Source organism: Solanum dulcamara, chromosome 4, assembly GCF_947179165.1.
Source record: "Solanum dulcamara chromosome 4, daSolDulc1.2, whole genome shotgun sequence".
NCBI lineage: Eukaryota > Viridiplantae > Streptophyta > Magnoliopsida > Solanales > Solanaceae > Solanum > Solanum dulcamara.
In genome coordinates, this window is record NC_077240.1 from 37526986 (window position 1) to 37548321 (window position 21336).

A 21336-nucleotide genomic window follows, 5' to 3' on the forward strand; every position below is an offset into this window, starting at 1 on the left:
CATACACACCCTACATCTAAAAGAATTTGTTGTTACCAAATCTTCGAATCTATTCTTATTTTCAACTCCCAGAAGCATTTCGTTGTTTACAATGCCTTCCTCTTCTTTGGTTTTAGCAATGTCAAATCATACTTGTTCAACTAGTTGCTGGCGAGCATTAGTTTTTAAAAGCACCTTTTGTCTCAATCAGTTTACACCAGATATGAGGATGGATTATGCTTTGAGGAACAACAATTAACTCAATACAACCAGAAAAGACTTTTTTTTGGAGGCAGACTGTTATTGTATTTTTTTTATTTTTATTTTTTTTTTTGGGGGGGGGGGGGGGGGAGGAGGGGTTACTTTACTTGTAACAAAAGGATTCCTCAAGTGTGGATATCCCTCTTTCACCTCTAAAGTTACTTTCATATTGTTGACCATCAAGCATTACCCAAACACTTATGTGATGATTTATCTTTCTCAAAACTTTTTAATCCTGTTTTCCATGGTCGGTTTTAGATAATCATCCCTGCACTTGAAAAAAGTAACTGGCAATTGTATATAGCCATCTATTTAGTGCTTAAAAGCAAAAATTCCCTTGGCTCAACAAAACAGTATAGGGTCTAAAAATAAGGAAAATTTGGTGGTAGGGACTTCTTTCTTTTTTCTTCTTAGCATAAGATGATAATGACTTGTTGAAGTTCACCAAGAAGCAAAAACTCTCCCTTAAAAAGGAGATTCTTTTCCTGTCCCACAACTTCATGCTTTTAAATATTCCCTTCCATGCACACAATGATGCCATATATTGATTCCCTCCATTCTCAACATTCAATCTCTCCATACGATCATCTCTCCCCCCCCCCCCCCCACCTTCTTTCTCCAGAAATGGCCCAACAGATGGAGGTAAGCCTTGCTTCTACTTCCATATCAACATGTCTTGGAACAAATCAGAATCATATTCATGTAGAGCATATTGTTTCTAATTATGTTTGCCCACATCTTTTCATGCAGAAACCTAGAGTCACAGAGATACAGGTCAGAATGGACTGTAATGGGTGTGTACAAAAAATCAAGAAGGCTCTACATGGCATCCATGGTGAGTAAGTGATGCTTAAAGTACTAAATCTTTTCTTTGTATGTGCTAATTCTTTCTTGACCTCATCTTGAACATGTTATAATATTCTGTGTATTTCTACAGGTATTCATGATCTTTATATAGATTTTCCTCGGCAAAAGATTACTATAGTAGGATCAGCAGATCCTGAAAAGATAGTGAAGGCAATAAAGAAGACAAGAAAGAGTGCCATTGTTTGTTCCCACATAGAACAAGTAGACCCTCCAACAGAGCCCGAGGAAGCTGCACCAGCTGAGACTGAAGCACCCACCCCTGAATCCAGCAATCCTCCAACAGAAGCTCCACCAGCTGAAGAGCCACCCAACGAACCGCCAAAAGATCCACCGACACAAGAAAATCAACCAGCAGAGGAGAAACAAACACATGAGGGTGCTGAAAACGCCAAAAGCCAATCAGATCAACCCTCTAAACCAAGAGATGTTGAAGAGGTTCATGTAATTTACCACTATCCACCAGAATATGGTTACAGATACAACTTTAGCCAGGGTATGAGTAGTCATGAGCCACCCAGGGACCATGGATACCGATACAACTATGGTCAGAACGTGATCCATGAGCCACCCCGGGACCATCGTTACAGCAGATACAACTATGCTCAGAGTATGAGCCAAGAGCCACCCAGGGAAAATGGCTACAACAGATACAACTATGGTCAGAGCATGAGCTATGAGCCTCCTAGGGACCATGGTAACAGATATAACTATGGCCAGAGCATGATCCATGAGCCTCCCCAAGGAAACTCCGGTTTCAGAAATAATCATGCTCGTCCTATCGGTCCAGAATTCAGACCTGAGGTGCCACCACCAGGTCAACCACCGGTTTATGTGACTCACAGCTACAATAGCTACCAGCCATCACCCTATGTGACTGGATATGAATACAGGTCACCACCAAGATACACACAATATACTAGGCCAGAGCATTACTCTGAGGACTATCACCATGGAAACAACAGCAATGGAACAATCAGCTCAGTTTTCAGTGATGAAAATCCAAATGCATGCACAATAGCATAGGAAGGGTGAGCAAAATGGTTTGCAAGGGAGGCAAGTAATTTTTTTGTTTCACCTGTAAGAAAGAAAAATGCCAAACTAATTCCAGATGATTCGTAAAGTAACTCACAATAAAAAATAAAAAAAAGCAAACATGTGTAAATGTTGAGAGAAATGAGATTCTTGACTTCAAAAGCAAAAGGGAATATATCCTCCGCTCCACCTCTACAAGGCTAATCCAGACCACCTGCCATTCATTTCCTGAAGAAGAATATGAATATATCTCCTTTATTCTTGGAATTTATTCCTCAGCTTTACTTAAAATAATTTAGTCATCCTTTATGCTTGAAAATTAATCATCCTTTTCTGCCAAAATACAGAAAGTTACAACTTTAATTGACTATGAAATGGAGAAATAAAGGAATTTGGTACTTACTTTTGTAATCTTTGCATTACAAGTTCTGTAAATTCCCACTGAATGACTCGACCTATTATCGGCTTTGCGCAATCTGAGAAATTACATATCCTACTGCACATATTTCTTTAGGGAGGGAAATGCAGATAGCAATTACTCGATAATAGCACCTTCTTCTTAGGAAGAAAAAATGCTCATTTAAAACTTTACGCATGCCGATCCACAATTACAGACCAGATGCAAGGTATACAATATAAAAGTCCACTACAAGAAATAAACTTGCCAACTTTTTCCCAATGATGTAAAATTCCTTGGACAATGGAATAATTCCACGTGGACTCAATTAAGAACAGACACGGGCAACAAGAAATCCATACAGATGATACAAATTAGGTGGGGTTAAAACTTAGTTATTACTTACATAACGTCTATTGTATGTCAGGAGTCTTTTCTGGTCCAGTTAGAGATTCATACGTACTTCTAGAAATAAGTGAGAGGGTTTAGAAAAAACAACTTGCAAAGCAATTTAAGCAAATTCTTCCCAGTCAAGCCATAGAGCTGATGCCGTCTAGTTTGTAATTGAAACGTACTTGTCTGATCAATTGATGCAGCATTGCAGTAGGTCATATAATACAAAATCCAACCAGACACACCTGAACAGATGAGATTTCCCCGTAAAACTGATACTTGGATTAATATAATCAACACTCTGTGTAATCGAACAGACCAATAAAATCAGGACTATTAAAATTCACTCCCTCTCACAGAGATGAAGTAGCTAAAAATCCTCACAAAATTGTTAATCCAGGCTGTTAATCACAAGATATCTCAAAATAACTATATCGGTAGGAGATAGCACGTACCCAGTGGAATAGTCGAGGTGCTCGCAAGCTAGCCTAGACACTACCGTCATTAGGGGAAAAAACGATATCTCAAATTAACAAACATTCAAGTAACAAAAATGTGACAATACTGCTTGCACTGATGATGACTATGTAGATTCAATCGTTTTTGATCTATGTTTCTCGGACTCTTCAAAATTGTCGACGGGTGTGTGTCGAATCCTCTAAAAGTAGTGTATTTTTGGATCCGATACGGGTGCATCAACATTGTCAAGGTGTCCGAGCAACATAGCTTATGGTAACATTCTTTTGAGTGCATATTGTTTGAGTTGCCCTAGCAAAAGGACCCAGTAGAGACACTACCCCAGTACTCAATTACTAGCAGAGGAATTCATTTATGTTAGGTGGACCAAATTCAAAATGAAAGGGAGTAAGGTGAATTTATAGATTCTTCAAAACCTGAGCAAAATCTTGTGTGTCAAGTTCCATAAATTACAGCATCACAATTGGATTATGAGATAAATATGATAACAAGGTAATCATTGAATTTAACAGTGACAGCATAAAGAATAATAATGTCTACCATTGCCTCTCAGTTCGTAAAAGAGTAAAGATAAATAGAGGAAGGTCTCAGGTAGCTATTTGTCCCTAATTAACAATGAATATTCTCAACAAGCAAAAATGAAATAGAAATCTCAGCCAGTGAAAATGGAAGATGGTATCACAAAGCATGCTACTAAGCAAGTGACAAAATAAAGTACACACTTCACCATCAAACATACTCCCATTACTATGCTGCAAAAGATTCACCCCTAAGGACTTATGTTAACCTCATAACCAAACAATTACTGATGAGAAGAGGAACCTTGAGACAGCAACCACCTATCTGTAGTTACTTGATTCAGAGCGTGTCATATCAAATCCACTCTGTTAAGAGTCACAAAATTACTGAAGGGTCCCGAGGCTGACATTTGCATAATTGGCACGAGAATGGTGGCAAAATACAGTCCGCAGTATAAAACCCTGGAAGATTTTCAGTATCTATGAGCACCTGGTTTTAAAGAAACAAATAGAACTTGATGGGGTTCTAACTGGTTTGCAATTAATATGATGAAAACAGATTACTTGGAAAGTCCTTCAAGCATATGCAAAAAGATTTGAAGTCCAAAGGTTAGAGAGAGTTTACTTTTGAATCTATATTTTGTTCCTTTTTTCAATTCATTTGAATCTATATTTTCTTATCTGTATATTGTTCCTTAGGCAGATGTTGCATATATGATAATCAGAAATCTCATATCTGGTCAGCATATCACAAATGCAAATCTCAAATGGAGGTAGTTTTTTCAATTTCACTTGTGAGGCAATACAGAATCCTAATTTTCACTAGGATAACTACAATCAAGTGTAAGCAGAAGGATCAAACAAAATCTGCAAAAACATTATGAGTGTGTGCAGCGCGAGATTAATGAATTCAGTCAGCCCACAGCACAGAACAAAATCCTCAAAGCAAGCAACATTAGACAAGAGTTTGATTGCACCACCATCACTATAAGACAGTTCAAATACAACAGAGAATGCATTTTGCATGTAAACTTGTTAGCGGGTCAAGAACACGACATTCTCTGCCTTGCCTTGCCCTCTTTATGACCATTCCACCCCCACCCACCCAACCCCCAAAAAATGGAGAGAAAAAAACTTTTCCCCAGTTGAATAGCTTGCTGGGGAGTAGTGCTAGCAAAATAAGCCATATTTTGTCAATCCACCATTCCGTCCATATTTAAATGGCTCGCATGAGTGATACTTTAGATGGGTAATATTTGGGCTTCAAATATGGGTATTCATGGGTAAAATATGGATTTGCCTAATGGGTTATCTTCCAACCCTTTTTTTTGAAACTGGAAAAAAAAAGGTTAGAAGATAACCCATTAGGCAAACCCATAATTCTTAATTTCATTTCTGATGTAGAAAATACTATAAATGTAATCCTACTTAAACTCCTCTTTTTATGTTTCTTCTCTCTATAGTTGGCCTTGTGGAAAAAAATATTTTTTCTCCTCTAAACATTGTAATATTGTTTACAATAATACAATTTTAAGCTTCGAATATTTTAAACGTCAAATATTCCAATTTTAAGCTTGGAAGGTTTTAAACTTTCAATCACAATTTCATCAAAGTTCTATTGTAAACGTCGAATAATTGGTGGAATTTAAGCTCCATCGAATTTCATGCTTGGAATAATTTTGTGGACTGTTTTTGTTGTTCCAGTTGGCGTATTCTTTAGGGTTTTTGGTTTTGAGAAGTGAGATTCCTTTTCCTTATTGGTGATGAATACGAGAGGAGGCTATCACCGCGTTTAATGATGAAGAGTATATAGAAGTCCAATCAAAAGAAAATAAATATCAGTCCAACGAAAATGTATGTCATGTAATGATCTGAATAGAAGGAAAAGTTACAAAATATTGCACGTATAATATGGATTAACCGATTTCCTACCCGGCACATTTACCGCCCAATCCATTTTTGACCCGCATCAAATATGGGGGGTTGAAACCCAACCCTTTTTTGTTCAACCCATTTTGAACCCAACCCAAACACCCATTTGCCACCCCAACTAGGGAGGAAGGGGAAAAAATAGGTTTGCTAGGTCCAGATTTCACTAAAATTGTTTTATTCTGTTCCTAGCTTATAAGTACAATTGCAATAAATGGAGCAACTAAAGCAAACTTTTAACACCAAGACCAATGAAATGGAACAAACCAAGGAAGAAGTTCATATAAGTAATCTATTACCTTAAAGTATACAATCAGGAAGGGTCTGGGACGGAGGTAGGAGATTTTATCCCCATCCCCATGCCAAACTAGATAGAGCAACCTAAACTTTCTCCCCTTGCACTTGCCATTTAGGCCCCAACACACAAACCTCTACCACAACTGACTCTGTGATTTCCTTGTTAAAAACACCTGCCCATAAACTTTCATCACTCCGTGAAATAACATCACTTACCAAAAAGTCCTAGTCGTCTCCGTCACTGGTTGTTTGAGACTCTTCATCTATGCCATACATAATTCTCACTTTCATCCATCTGCATTTCGAGTGTCAATGCAGGGCCTACATAACTTCATCTACCTCGTCATTCTCACTTTCATCCATCTGCATCTCGAGTGTCAATGCAGGGCCTTTCTTATTGTCAGCCTTATCGATCTGTCAAAAAGTAAGAACTAAGAAGGGTCCATACGAAAACATGTACTGGACTGCCGAATTTCTTATACTATTGAAGAAACCAACCTGTGCCATTACAAGTTGCAAACGACCAGATAACTGTAACAAAGTGCTAAGGGCTGCCACCTTTGACCTGGTAAGCTGAAGAAATAAAAACCATAGAAGTGCTTAACACCATTCAAGGTTTTCACAGTCCAACAACAGAGCAATAGTGAACTTTTTTATGAACAGAACAACTGTGAAGTTTGCCATCACGAACAAACAAGAAAATCTTCACATCCAAAAAAAATAGAATATCTTCAACTGCAGAGAGACAACTAATTATGGTGACAAATTCTTCATAATAGTCATACAATGGGTTGATCAGACCCGTTGTTCCAGAAGCCAGAGCTCAGTTGGAGATTCAACTCTTTGGTACGTGAAAAAAAAAATGTATCATCTATAAAGTGTAATGGAGGGATTTAGCACTCTAATTATAGTAGATCCATAGAAATGAATATGCCAATTCACAAGCATTAGTGTCAGCATTTCATCAGAGGATTTAAAAAATAATTAAGGCCTACACAAAATTAACTAAACCTCAAGATATGTTAAAACAACCGATTTGATTAGATATTGACTTTAGCTACCAAACATATGAATAGCCAAATTTATGAATATTGGAAAGAAACATGTCCAAATGAAGCGGAATGGACTATTTATATAGCTGAGCCAGCAAATTTTGGGTTGAAACGTTATCATCATAGTAAGTTATCAAAGAAAAGAATAATATATTGTCAAATGACTTCCATTTTCCTTTTAATTTTTGGTCATTTATAAACTTGTTTGGTGATCAAACTTCAGTAAGTGTTGATGACTGCTAATCTTCTTGTACTCTTGCACAAAGCAAATTCTGTTGCAAACTTAGAAAGTCTAAAAGGATAATTATGATTGTCCACCCAATGTTTTCCCAGCTTAGCTACTCAGGGTGTTATACTTCAGATGTTCCCACCGATCTCCCCTTTGGAGAAAGGAGGGAGGGAACTTTTTATGATGACTGCAAGAATGACTTCAACTTAAGTAACAAAATGAGGGTGAAATAAGTGATTTACAAAAGGCACTTTCTCGATCATTCAATGGAGAGAATATGGCTCCTTGCAACAAATTGGCAGGTTTTGCCGTACTAAAATAAACTGCAGTGATTTCACATTTACAATATGCAGATGATACTTTGATTTTCTGTGAAGCAGATATAAATCAAGTAAGGATGCTAAGGGTGATTTTCATTTTATTTGAGGCCATCTCTAGGCTGCATATCAACTGGAATAAAAGTTTTATTTATCCAGTTAACGAAGTGAGCTATCTTCCGAGACTGTCCAGCATTCTTGGAGGTAGAATTAGGGAGCTTCGAACAACATATCTTGGATTACCTTCAGAGGCAAAAAGCAAGTCAATAAATATATGGACTCAGGTGTTGGAGAAATGTGAAAAAAAGTTGGCAAATTGGAAAAACCAATACTTATCCATGGGAGGAACGCTGACCTTGATAAACTCTGTACTGGATGCAATGCCTACCTACATGATATCTCTGTTTCCTGTCCCTACCAGCATTATGAAAAGGTTGGATTCCTTGAGAAGGAACTTCTTTTGGGAGGGGAACAGTGAGAAGAATAAAATACATTTTGTCAATTGGGAGTCTTGTCTAACCAGCAAGAAGAATGGAGGTGCTGGAATTAAGAATCTGAAGATCCAGAATCAAAGTTTAATGATGAAGTGGATATGGAACTTCAACTCAGATGACCAGCCATTATGAAAGGAGGTAATCAGGGAGAAATATGGTTTGGATGGAAGATGGACTACCAAAGTGAGCAATAGTCCTTATGGAGTTAGTCTCTGGAAATCCGTAAGGAACTTGTGGCCCAAATTGCTAGCAAAAATCATGCTCAGCGTTGGTAATGGAAGGAAAGTAGATCTATGGAATGATAAACGGATAAAGCAAGGCCCCCTAAAACAGCTCTATCCAGACATATACTCCCCCCTCAATCAAAAACAAAAACAATTGAAATGATTTGGGGCGAACTAGGGTGGAAATTGAGCTTTAGAAGAGCTTTAAATGATTGGGAAATTGATAGACTAGCAAACTTTTTTGGAACTTTAGAACAGTTCAAAGGAACATCAACTGAGGCAGATTGCTTGATATGGTTAAGGAATAAGCAGAACAAATTTACTGTGAAAGCAGCATACAAGGTACTAACAACCTCAAACAATCAGAATGGGACCTGGCCTTGGAAGATGATCTGTAGGGTTAAGATCCCCCACAAGTTGCATGCTCCTCTTGGTTGCTAGCTAGAGAAGTTGTACTCACACAAGATAAACTAATGAGGAGAGGTTTTAATCTTTGCTCAAGGTGTTTTCTCTGTGGTAAGGAAGCAGAGACGATCTTTCATCTCTTTCTTCACTGCAGCTGGACTGACCAGTTGTGGAAGATTTTCATTCACTTGAGGGGCATTAGCTGGACTATGCTGGGAAGTGTATCGGAGGTACTGAAATGCTGGAACAGTGATACCAATCTTTCCAATCAGAAAGAGAGATGGAAAATTGTCCCAACTTGCATTTGGTGAACTGTGTGGGGAGAAAGAAACCGAGTTTATTTTGAAGACAAAGCCACTAGTATACAGAAACTAAAGATGAAATGTTTAGGGCTTTTCTTTTTTTAGTGTAAACATAGCTTAATGGAAGAATCAGAATCAAATTTTGATGTACTAGATTCCTTATGAGAAGACTAAGGACTAGGAGCTTTTTTTTTTTTTGCTCATCTGGATGTAAATATGGGGGACCACACACCCTTTGTGTAGTTTGTTATTAATATACAAAAATGCTACCTGTTCAAAAAAAAACTGCAGTATTTGGAAAAAAATGGCACTACATAAGGAAGCATGTTACATGGACTTTTTTACCTAGATATACTGATGGGTAACATGGGTGTGAGCACTTCTCTTTTCTTTTCTTTTCCAAAAATAATGGTGGTTCTGGACCAGCTTGCGCACACCGCAACTATACCACCGAGTAACCTCTAGCGGTATTGGGTAACTCTATCCACCCATGCTTAGATAGATGGCAAGAAACCACTTAGCGTTTTTGGTCTCTGCTGAGATTTGGACATACTCTCCTGGTTTGCACCCACTTCAATGACCGATAAGTCATACCCCTTCAAAACATACTAAATAGTAAATTCTTGCATGTACCTTCAAAACATACTAAATAGTAAATTCTTGTGGGAAGTTAGCATGCCTATCTTAGATCTATAACTTAATCCAATACTCATCCCCAAGTCATGTAAAATAGATGAGGAACAACATGATCTCATCATCATCACGATTCTTACTATTGACATGACCATAAGTTACCTCTATACACACAATACTCTTTGTATAGATGCATTTATACTATGATTATTGGCATGGAATGGTCATTCAACCTCCCGATGAAAAATTAGTTATTATCTTTTTCCTTGAAACACTTTTTTTCATAACTCAGCATAGCTCTGAAACCTTCCTCCTCCACAACATACTGTCATGAAAACTGTCTCTTTGATATGTAACATGGTAACACTCATCCCATCCAAGTTCAGAAAACAAAACTTATAGAAAAGATAAATCAGAAAAGAGTAGAGTGCATAAACAAACATGTAGCCTATCAAAAAAAGTCTATCAGAAACGATATTATAGAAAACATGAAACCATAGACGACTTGGCAACCCAAAGAAAAAAGATAATTGTGCAACAAGTCAACAACAATAGCACTGTAGCAGCATATCCTACCTTGTTTAAAGAATCCAGAAGTGGCGTCAGTGGTTCCTGCGATGTTACAAATTCGTTGTGGTTCACCATTATACAACATATCCATGGAAGTACATGTTTTCCCATGCTTGATCTGGAAAAAAAAATACACTTAAAACCAAAAAACAATTAAGATATGCATATATTAGCTATCCAAATTCGTTCTGCTAAATTGTGTGTTAGAATAGGAATAGAAACAAGAATAGTATATCCAATTCTACTTGGAATAGGAATAGGAATGGAAATAATATATAGAATCCTACTTGGAAAAGGACTATAATGTAGTGTCCTAGTTGGGAAAGGAGTCTAATGTAGTGTCTATAAATAGGGTCTCAATGTAATAATGTGGAGACAACAATTCAATAATATTCTTCTCCTATATTTCTCACATGGTATCAGAGCCTCTATGATCTTGGTAGAGAATCAAAGAGCTTCGGCTGCTTGCAAGTGGCTATTATCCATATATGCCGCCCATTTGGCCAACGATTATGTTAGCAAAAGTTGGGTCACTGTGTATCTTTCCGGTGACTACTTTTTCATATTCGATTTGCGTAGCACTATTCTTTCCTGTGACCACTTTCTTATTTGTATAGGGTCGTGTCATCATTCCAACCCTACCCATATAATTTCTCTTTTTAGTATGGTCGAGCCGTCAATCTGACTCTACCATATAATTTCTATTTTCAGTAGGGTCATGTCATCATTTTGACCCTAACCGTATAATTCTCTTTCTCAATAGGATCGTGCCACCATGTAATTTTATTTCAGATTGTGACCACTTTTAGCCATCAAATCTAATACTCCGACGCATGAGCATGTTCCGGCCAGTTTTTCGATGACTTTCTTGTTTAATGTCGACTCGTCTATTGATTACAAAATGATTCATATATTTTATACCAGATTTTGAGCATTTTTCGGCAACCGCTGCACTGTGAAGAAGTCTACATGGAGCAACCGCCTATTTTTGTTGCTTAGTGGGAGTTTAGTAGCCTTGTATGTCGATTATGTGGGTCACTCTATGGAATGAAACAGTCATCTCAAGCTTGGTTTGAAAAGTTCAGCACAGTCGTAAAGTAATTCAAGAGTTTGGCATGACTCATAGTGGAGCTGATCATCATGTGTTTTATCACATTCTGCATCAAATCTAGTATTTCATGAGAAGACTAAGCACATTGAGATTGACTGTCAATTTTGTGAAGTCGAGTGATCAACTTGCAAATATCTTCACCAAGCCCCTCACCGGTCCTCGTGTTAATTAAATCTGTAACAAGCTAGGCACATATGACTTGTATGCACCAGCTTGAGGAATAGAAATAGGAATATGAATAGAAATATTATATAGAATCCTACTTGTAAAAAGATTATAATGTAGTGTCCTAGTTGCGAAAGGAGTCTAATGTAGTGTCTATAAATAGGGTCTCAATGTAATAATGTAGAGACAACAATTCAGTAATATTCTTTTCCTATATTTCTCACACTGTTTAATGATACTCCCTCCCTACAAAAGATAGCCTTTTTGCAGAGTTACAAGAGTGTGCAGTTTTAATATGAATTTACGAATCTATATCAACTTGGGGCAATGATTAGCTCTGCAAAATTATGTTCAATGATACTTCCTCAATAATATAATTTAGCTATTTTTTAGAGAGTTACAGGAGAACGAAAAATTTCTGATATGAATTCCCAAATCCTACCCTACTTTTTCGTAAACAACCACTCTACCTCTCCAGGTGGGGAAAGGTCTGCGTACACACTACCCTCTCTAGACCCCACTTGTGAGATTACACTGGGTAGTGGGTATGTTGTTGAGAAATTCTGAGGACCAGTGGTGCACTATTCAAAAGTCGGCAAAAAATACACCCGCCCCTCTACCCTTCCCCATTTAAATACCAGGTTATTCATTGCAGCAGGGTTCAAACACGTGACGTGCGCCTAACTTGAACATCACACATTGCGCTCTTACCGCTAGACCAATGCCTTGGGGCTATTTGTTGGTATTATTTTCAGGTAGTCTCAAAATCTCAATTTTATCTCAAAAATTCAAATGGTTAATGACCAAGAACAATCTGTAGAATCAGTTTTCACCTCAAGGAATTGAACCTGGCCATTCTTTTAGGGGCTTACTCTAAAAAGAGTACCGATTTCGTAGTGTATTTCTTTTCTCCCCTTAAGTGGGATGGTGAAGTGCATCTCCACTCTTGAGGTACAATATGGAGTCAAAGTAAGCAATCTCCTTCAAAGTTTGAAAAGCTTACCCGGACTGCCATGCTGCCACTAAGGCTTTCAATAAGTTGTAGCATCAGGTGGTTCCACGGATAAAACAGCTGCTTTGATCTGCATTAAATGAATGCAGTCAAAATAAATTTATTCCATATGGTAACAAAAATGAGACCAAATCAAACTAAAAGTATCCTCAGTATCCAAGAGGTACGGACCTTCTTCGGTGGCATACTAGCATCAACACAACACTCATTCCTTTAAAAAATGTGGGATCAAGAATTGAGCTAAGTGAGTGATCATAATCACTGTGAATTATACCTAAGGATCTTAATTGGTCCTCCATGCAAATTGTGAACTCATCTTCACCTTGTTTAGAAATAAACAACAACAACAACAACATACCCAGTGAAATCCCACTAAGTCGGGTTTGGGGAGGGTAAAATGTACGCAGACCTTACCACTATCTCGAGGAGGTAGAGAGGTTGTTTCCGAAAGACCATTGGCTCAAGTTCATCAAATCCAAGTAAAAAAAAAAGAGGAAACAATGAAGGAAGCATAGCAGTTAATCAGCAAAACTGTTGTAAAGTCTACAAGGAAGAAACAATAACAACCATAAAATAGTGTGATAATAGAAACACAATACACAACATAACAAGCTAACCTCCACTAACCTTCACTACCCTTCTACCCTAATATGTGTCCTCCACTCTTTTCTATTTTAGGTCATGTCCTCGGTAATATGGAGTTGCGCCAGATCATGTCTAATCACCTCTCCCCAATATTTCTTCGGCCTACCTCTCCCCCTCCGGTGATCCCCTACAACTAACCTCTCGTACCTTCTCATTGGGGCGTCAACGCCCCTCCTTTGCACATGTCCAAACCATCTCAACCTCGCTTTCCTCATCTTGTCAACCACAGAGATCACTCTTACCTTCTCTCAAATAACCTCATTCCTAATCTTATCACTCCTAGTATGCCCACACATCTATCTCGACATCCTCATCTCCGCAACATGCATCTTCTGCACATGAGAGTTTTTGACTAGCCAACACTTCACCCCATATAACAAGGACGGTCTAACCACGATTCTATAAAACTTTCCTTTAAGTTTGGGTGGGACCTTCTTATCACACAGTACTCTAGAAGAAAGCCTCTATTTCATCCATGCCGCCCCAATACGATGTGTGACATCACTGTCGATGTCCCACTATTCTGAAGTACGGACCCAAGATACTTAACACTTTCTTTCTTGGGAATAAGTTACGTGGAAAGCCTCACTTCCACGTCCACCTCATTTACCACATCACCGAATTTGCACTCCAAATCCTCTGTTTTGGTCCTGCCCAACCTGAACTCTTTGGACTCCAAAGTCTGTCACCAAACCTCCAACCTAGCATTAACTTTGTCTCGTGTCTCATCAACCAATACTATGTCGTTTGCAAATAACATACACCAGGGCACCTCCTCCTGAAATGACCGTGTCAACTCATCCATCACTAAGGTGAATAGGAACGGACTAAGAACTGATCCTTGATGTAGCCCCATATCAACTGGGAAGGGCTCTGAATCTTCTCCCACCATCCTAACTCGAGTCTTAGCTCGATCATACATGTTTTTTTATCGCCCTAATATACACCATCGGGACACCTTTAGCCTCCAACACCTCTAGAGAACATTCCTCGAAACTTTGTCATAAGCCTTTTCAAGGTCACAATGAACACCATATGAACGTCCTGCCTTGTCTGTGCTCTTCAAAAAATCCACCGGAATCTCATCGGGTCCGATCGCTCTTCCTCTTCTCATCCTACTAATAGCATGTCTAACCTCCTCAACCCTAACACACCTACAATACCCAAAGTCCTGGAGTCTATCAGAGTAGCTCTAACTAAGGAATTTGAAGACATAGCAAAAAGGGAGGAAATTGCTTGGAGACAGAGGTCTAGGGCTACATGGTTAAAGCAGGGGGATAGAAACACCGAGTTCTTCCATAGAACTGCTAATGCTCACAAAAGAATGAACACAATTAAAAGTTGAAAGTGAGAGGAGAAATTCTGAGTAATCATGAAGAGGTACAAGAGGAGATAGTTACCTTTTATGAAAAGCTCTATTCAGAAACAGAAGACTGTAGGCCACACCTGGAAATGAGGAATTGCCCTATGATTGGAGCAGAGGAGAGCAACCTTTTAATGGCACCAATGGAGGAACAGGAATCCTACAGAGTATCAAATCATGTGCGGGGGAAAAAGCACCAGGACCAGACGGATTCTCTATGGCTTTTTTCAGTCAGTGTTGGGACACTATCAAATCTGATCTGGTGGCTGCAGTACATAATTTCCAGAAGGAAGGAATTTTTGAAAGAAGCATCAATGCTACATTTGTAGCATTAATTCCTAAAAAAGTGGGAGCTATGGAGCTAACTGATTTCAGACCTATAAGTTTAATAGTAGGAGTATACAAGATTATAGCCAAGCTCTTGGCACAAAGACTGAAGAAAGTGATCCACATTCTAGTGGACAGACAACAAATGGCCTTCATTAAAGGAAGGCAAATCATGGATGCAATACTGATAGCAAATGAGTGTGTAGAGTCCAGGAATCCTATGCAAACAACCTGGAATCCTATGCAAACTTGACATCCAGAAGACTTATGATCATTTGAACTGGAACTTTTTGGTATTGATGATGCAAAGAATGGGCTTTGGAGCCAAGTGGATAAGTTGGGTAAAATACTGCATTAGCACAGTGAAGTTCTCAGTCCTTGTAAATAGGACCCCATGTGGATTTTTTTCCTCAAAGGGGACTGAGACAGGGTGATCCCTTGTCACCTTTCCTCTTCATCCTAACTATGGAAGGTCTAAGGAACTTGATACAGACAGCCAGGGAAAAAGATTGGATCAGGGATTTTCAGGTGGACAATAGAGCTATAAACAACCTGGAGATAGCTCATCTACAATATGCAGATGATACTCTAGTCTTTTGTGGAGTAGCTACTGGCCAGATGTTGATACTAAGGGTGATATTCATTATTTTTGAAGTTGTTTCTAGGCTAAACATCTATTGGGGGGAGAGCTACATATACCCTATTAATGAAGTGGCAGAGGTAGACAATTTAGCAGCTAATCTGGGTGGAAAAGTAGGGAAATTACCTACTATCTACCTAGGAATGCCTTTGGGAGCCAAAAGTAAATCAAAGGGGATTTGAAATGGAGTGATAGAAAAATGTGAGAAAAAGTTGACTAACTGGAGGAGTCAATACCTTTCTTTGGGGGGTAGATTGACCATGGTAATGTCAGTGTTCCCAAACCCTGACAATGTGATCCAGAGAATAGACATGCTAAGAAGGAATTTTTTTTGGCAAGAAAATGAAGACAAAAGAAAATTCCATCTGGTCAAATGGGAAGAGGCCATAAAAAGCAAGAAGGAAGGGGGAGTGGGGATCAAGAATATGAAGATGCAAAACAGAAGTCTAATGATGAAGTGGTTATGGAAATTTATTACAGGAGAGAATATGTAGGGGAAGGAGGTCATCTGTGCAAAGTGTGAAATGGAGGATAAATGGATTACTAAAATAGTGACCACTCCTTATGATTGTAGTATCTGGAGACCAGTCAGGAATTTGTGGCCAGTATTATTGTCCAGAATAAATTTCAAAGTGGGGAATGGACTCAAAGTGGCATTTTGGGACGACAAAGGGATAGCTCAGAGAACTTTGAAGCAACTATTCCCTAATCTACACCTTCTAAGCTTTCAACAACATGCCACTGTTGCTGAAATGTGGACAGGTCAGGGATGGAACCTTCATCTCAGGAAAAATCTAAGCGACTGGGAGGTGGAAAGGATAGTTTCTCTCTACAACACCTTGGCCCCTTTCAGCAACCTAACTGGGGAAAAAGATACTGCAATATGGAAAGTAGGCAACAAAGGAGTTTTCTCTGTGAATTCAGCATACACGAACCTCACCACTTCAAACAACAGGATGGAACAGTGGCCTTGGAAGATGATATGGGGAAAAAAATTCCATACAAGGTCAATTGCTTCACATGGCTGCTGACCAGAGAAGTAGTACTGACTCAGGAAAACATGAAGAAGAGGAAATACCAATTGTGTTCCAAATGCTATTTATGTGAAGAACAAACAGAGACAGTCAACCATCTCTTTTTACACTGTAAATGGGTGGACCAGCTTTGGAGACTATTCATTTGCTTGAGGAAAATCACTTGAGTGAAACCAAGGAACATAGAAGGAGTGCTGAAGGGCTGGATGAGAGTTAGCAATGCTACAGCAAAGGAGGAGAGATGGAAGATTGTCCCAACTTGTATATGGTGGACAGTGTGGAAGGAAAGAAATCAAAGATGCTATGAGGGCAAGCAGAGCAATTTACAGAATTTTAAGATTAACTGCATGGCTTTGTACTACTTTTGGTGTGAACAAAAAGTGTTAGGACAGACTGAAGATATTTTTGATGTTTTAGACTATTTGTAACAAAAAGTACATATAAGCCTCCTAAATTGTAATACTTTTGGAAGGGGGACTACATTTTGATGTAGTATACCTGTGGATATATTGATGAAAAAGTGACCATTTCTACAAAAAAAAAGTGGTAAAGATTTGGGTCATAAGAGTACCAGAAAGAGTGGTTGATTAAATGGTTATGAAGAAGAGCATTGAGGTGCAAGAAGAGAGAATTATGAAGCAGCCAACACTGGCAGCTGCTAGACCTCCTCCTCCATTTCCACAGAGGAGGAACAAGCAGAAAGAGGAGGCAACATTCTCAAAATTCTTCAATCTACTGAAGCGGGTAAATATTAATATACCTCTTGTTGATATGTTGCAGGGCATTCCCCAATATGCAAAGTATGTAAAGGATATAGTAGCCAACAAGAGGAAACTGACAGAGCATGCGATGGTAGAGTTGACAGAGCGGTGCTCGTCTCGAATTCGGAATAGATTACCAACAAAGTTGAAGTACCCAGGAAGTTTCACTATTAAGATTTCCATTTATTGAGATTTCCATTGAGCAACAGGTGATAGCTAAAGTACTTTATGAGGCATCAATCTGATGCCACTGTGCAACTGTAGCACCAGAAATCAAATAAAATCAATTAAATTTCACATGTATATTAAATGATTCAATAATCTCCAGTTCATTTCACCTTGTTGCATAACACATCAGCATTGGGTGAAAAACAGTTTTGAGTAGATGGACGAATGATGTACTAATGCGTGGCAAGAGTGATAGATCAAAATAGTCATAAAGAGAATTGAGTCAACATCTTCGGAACAAGATCGTGAAGGCAACTAAGTTCGGGAAGATCCAGAGTTGATACCATTGGGATCGGTATCATGTCAATAAGGCCTGTCTAGCTCCAAAGACATGAGACCGGACGCTGAACCATAGCCGAATGAGATAAGGATGAGATAAGCGTGTAATTTTGTATATTATGGAAGAGGACGAGATTCCTGTCGACCAGCACGCAAAGCTGCTGAAGATGTCGTGATCGAGTAGAAGATCTTGGAGAGGCGATTTTAATAGAGGTTACTTGATAGCATCTACGATGGCATATCTTCATTAAAGTTGTGAGGGGTTCAATGAAAAATCAAGAAGATGTTTACTGTGGAAGAAAAGCCCAAGAATGACCCAAGAATTATAAAAAGTGGACTTAGTTTTAAACATATTTCATGGTCCAAGTTTGAGTTTAAGAGCCAAAAGATCGGGGGCCACATGAAGTCCAAGAGGAGGGCCCACATGGAGCCCAACATGAGCTTAAAAGAGAGCCGAAATTTCTGCCCAAAGTTTGTTGAATTCTCGCCCAACAATGGCTGAAAATCACAACAATATAGAGCCCCTAATATTAGATGAAGTCACGTGGGTTTTGGGTGCAAATTTGTCAATTTTCCCCTTATTCTTGTTAGCTAATTTTAGAAAGAAGTTTGATACTCCCTCTATCCCATTTTATGTGGCACTCTTTCTTTTTTAGTCTATCCCAAAAAGAATGTCACCTTACTTATAATTAGAAACAATTTAACTTTAAAATTCCTCTTTTTCCCTTAATGAAATGATTTACAACCATACAAATATCTAAGGATTGTTTTAGACCAAAAGTTTTAAAAGTCTTCCTTTTATTCTTAAACACCGTGCTAAGTCAAACAGTGCCACATAAAATGGGACGGAGGGAGTATTTTTAATTTTTTTATAACCGTGGTGTCCGGGCCAGCTTTCGCGCACCTCGACTAATTCCACGGGATACCTGTCACCTCCCACCAGCAATAGGTACCAGTTAACTCTATCTACCATGGTTAGGACAGATGGAAAGAACCACCTAGTATTTGTCTCTGCTGAGTTTTGAACATGAGACCTCAGGATTTTCAACCACTTCATTGATCACTAGGTCACACCCTTGGGTGCAAGGACGGAGGGAGTATTAGTTTTACATGTTTTTCTAGTTTAAAAGTTTCCTAATTATTATTTTCATAAAAGTAAGATTTGAATCCCATGCTATTTGGGATAGGTTTCCCATATGTAGGGGTGAATTTTGTTATTTTCGAAAGAACTGATTAATATTATTTGAAAGGTTTCTCTTCTTTACAACTTAGAGTATGGTGACTATGAATTTATCTCACAACCTTATAAGAATTATTCTTTAAGAGGTAAGATTAATTCTTAACTTGATATTTTTGGTTTCTATTAAAGTAATTAAAGAAGTTATTAGTCTTATACTAATTGTTGTCTCTAATTTCATTGAAATAGGGGTCTAGATTACTTTTGATCTAAGTTCTTGAATTGACTCTATTAGTATCATAATTAGTTTTAATCTGCTAATTTGAATACTAAGATCAATTAGAGTTCTTCGCACTTTATTTTGAAATTTGAAAATTTTATTCTCGAATTTCACATAGCTTTCAATTCATGTCTTTAATTTTTGTATTTTCACTTTCACATTATTTTCTTGTTTATTCAAGTAATCTGATTCTTATCATTGCACCCTAGGGTTTCTCTATAAATAGTCACCTAGTCATTTATAATAGGGGTTCCACTATTCCTAATTAACACTTGATACTTACAATTTTTCATAAGCTTAAACTATAAAGCTTTTTGTACTCAAGTTCAATCGGGTTACTTTGTTTAGAAGCTACAACACAAGCTCATAATCCAGATTCTACATTCAGCTATTTATTATTGCTCTTGCACTCATTTATCGTTCAGTTGTTGTCATTTATTGCATTATAAGGTCAATTTTATCCGTCTGCCTTTAAACCACACTTAGAAATTCAATTCTACCATTTTAGGCATAAACAACATCACCCAAAATGAAAAAAGAAAAACTAAAAGGCACAACATATACATGCATGAAAACAAAGTTAAAAAAATTTCCTTCCGCAAATTCTAAGTTGTTAGGTATAAACTGAACTTATGATAACTTCTCCCCTCACCGCCCTCTCTCACACTCGATGTAATGCTGCAAGATACAGTTTTTGTTTGGCACTTTTCGCTTATCAAAAAGTCAATTTCACAAACTTTTGGAGGTAAATATCATATCAATTTTTTTTTCCTAAAAGTAAAAGTTGAATAGCCGGAAATTATACGAAAATTACAATTAACTGCAATTATTCACATACCGAAATGGTGAAAAAACAATCATTAATGCGAGTAAAAATTCACTTAGTTTATTCATCGTTGAGGGAAAAATATTACCTTGATACGGCCATTACCGGAGCTGATAGCAAAGAAGTTCAAAGAGGGACTGAAACAAGTCAAGATGCCCCTAATATTTGCTGTTCCCATTGCTTAAACGGATGGTAAGAAGGTCTAAAACGAAGCTTGGGTTAAAAACTTTGGCTTGAGGTGGCGGAGACGGCGGCGGTGGAGGTGTTGGAAGGTTGACAACCGGTGGTGCCGCCGAGAAGAGTGAAATAGAAAGGTTTTAATACTTGGACCCTGAAATAATGTGGCTTCGAATTTTTATTTTTATTTTTTGGGTTGTGTTGGGGTGGGGGACAGGGTGGGGGTTTATGTTTTACTTATGTACTTTTAACTCTTAGACGATGGATTTTGAAATTGAAATTTGTAATTTGAGTTTTTTAAATTGAGAGATCTTGAGAGTGGACATTTTAAGAATTCAAACACTGTTTTGACCTAATTTTGGGTAACTTGAAAATATTTGAAAAATAGATTTTTAAAATTCGATCAAATTTTATGATCAAACAGATATTTAAAGATAATTTTTTAAAATTTAGGCATGTCAAAGATATTAGCTTTAATGTCTTTCACATAATATAAGTGTATCCCAAAAATCCAACAAGATCTTCTAATAAACATTATGAGTCAAAATCTAAAAAAATATATGAAGAAGTAATATTTTTATATCTCTCTTTCTCTCCAAAGAGAAAGAATATAATAAATATATGTAGGTGTGAAGAACTCAATTGATCGCAACAGAATTTTAAAGCTAAAAATTTGCTGCCATTAGGGAGAGGGATTAATGGCTCAAATGTTGAAATCGAATTTTGATCCTCCTCAATACAGATTAATTATTAAGCTTCTCTAATTTTAAAATTTTTTAAAATAATTAGTTTTTAGAAAATTCGAAATATGCTCAAGTTAGTTTTAAGTAATTTTGTCATTTTTATAATTTTTAAATAATATATATGGGAAAAAACATATATTCATCCCTGAACTTATTTCGAAAAGTCAGCTACACGATTAAATTACAGCAACA

The 21336-nt window shown here is 37.7% G+C and overlaps 2 protein-coding genes across 7 annotated transcripts; one reads left to right on the forward strand and one right to left on the reverse strand.

Annotated features, from left to right (window-relative positions):
- Positions 1–849: 849 nt before the first annotated feature.
- LOC129887323 (early nodulin-75-like) lies at positions 850–2550 on the forward strand. The gene is made up of 3 exons (XM_055962384.1): positions 850–882; positions 991–1075; positions 1178–2550. The coding sequence occupies exons 1-3, from the start codon at positions 865–867 to the stop codon at positions 2128–2130; spliced, it is 1056 nt and encodes a 351-aa protein (XP_055818359.1). The 5' UTR covers positions 850–864; the 3' UTR covers positions 2131–2550.
- A 95-nt stretch (positions 2551–2645) lies between these two features.
- On the reverse strand, positions 2646–20587 carry LOC129887324 (uncharacterized). Of its 6 annotated transcripts, XR_008766322.1 has the most exons (6): positions 14710–16550; positions 12656–12734; positions 10383–10494; positions 6649–6723; positions 6153–6564; positions 2646–4386 (listed from the first exon to the last, which is right to left on the reverse strand). XR_008766322.1 is itself a non-coding variant. In XM_055962387.1 (5 exons), exons 1-4 carry the CDS (start codon positions 20324–20326, stop codon positions 6472–6474), a joined length of 294 nt encoding a protein of 97 aa, XP_055818362.1. In that variant the 5' UTR covers positions 20327–20587; the 3' UTR covers positions 2646–4386; positions 6367–6471. The 6 variants fall into 6 exon arrangements, 5 of the variants coding, with proteins under 5 accessions (XP_055818362.1, XP_055818361.1, XP_055818363.1 ...); XM_055962387.1 differs by lacking the exons at positions 12656–12734; positions 14710–16550 and adding an exon at positions 20313–20587 and having other exon boundaries at positions 6367–6564; XM_055962386.1 differs by lacking the exons at positions 12656–12734; positions 14710–16550 and adding an exon at positions 20313–20587.
- Positions 20588–21336: the final 749 nt, after the last annotated feature.

Coding starts and splice junctions, on each gene's coding strand:
- LOC129887323 (XM_055962384.1), top strand. Junction 1,076..1,177: donor GGCTCTACATGGCATCCATG/GTGAGTAAGTGA, acceptor GTATTTCTACAG/GTATTCATGATCTTTATATA.
- LOC129887324 (XM_055962385.1), bottom strand. CDS start 13,020: ATGTTGTTGTTGTTGTTGTTTATTTCTAAACAAGGTGAAGATGAGTTC. Junction 10,495..12,655: donor GTGGCAGCATGGCAGTCCGG/GTAAGCTTTTCA, acceptor TTTTTTTTCCAG/ATCAAGCATGGGAAAACATG. Junction 7,992..10,382: donor TTCTGGATTCTTTAAACAAG/GTAGGATATGCT, acceptor TTGCCTCTGAAG/GTAATCCAAGATATGTTGTT.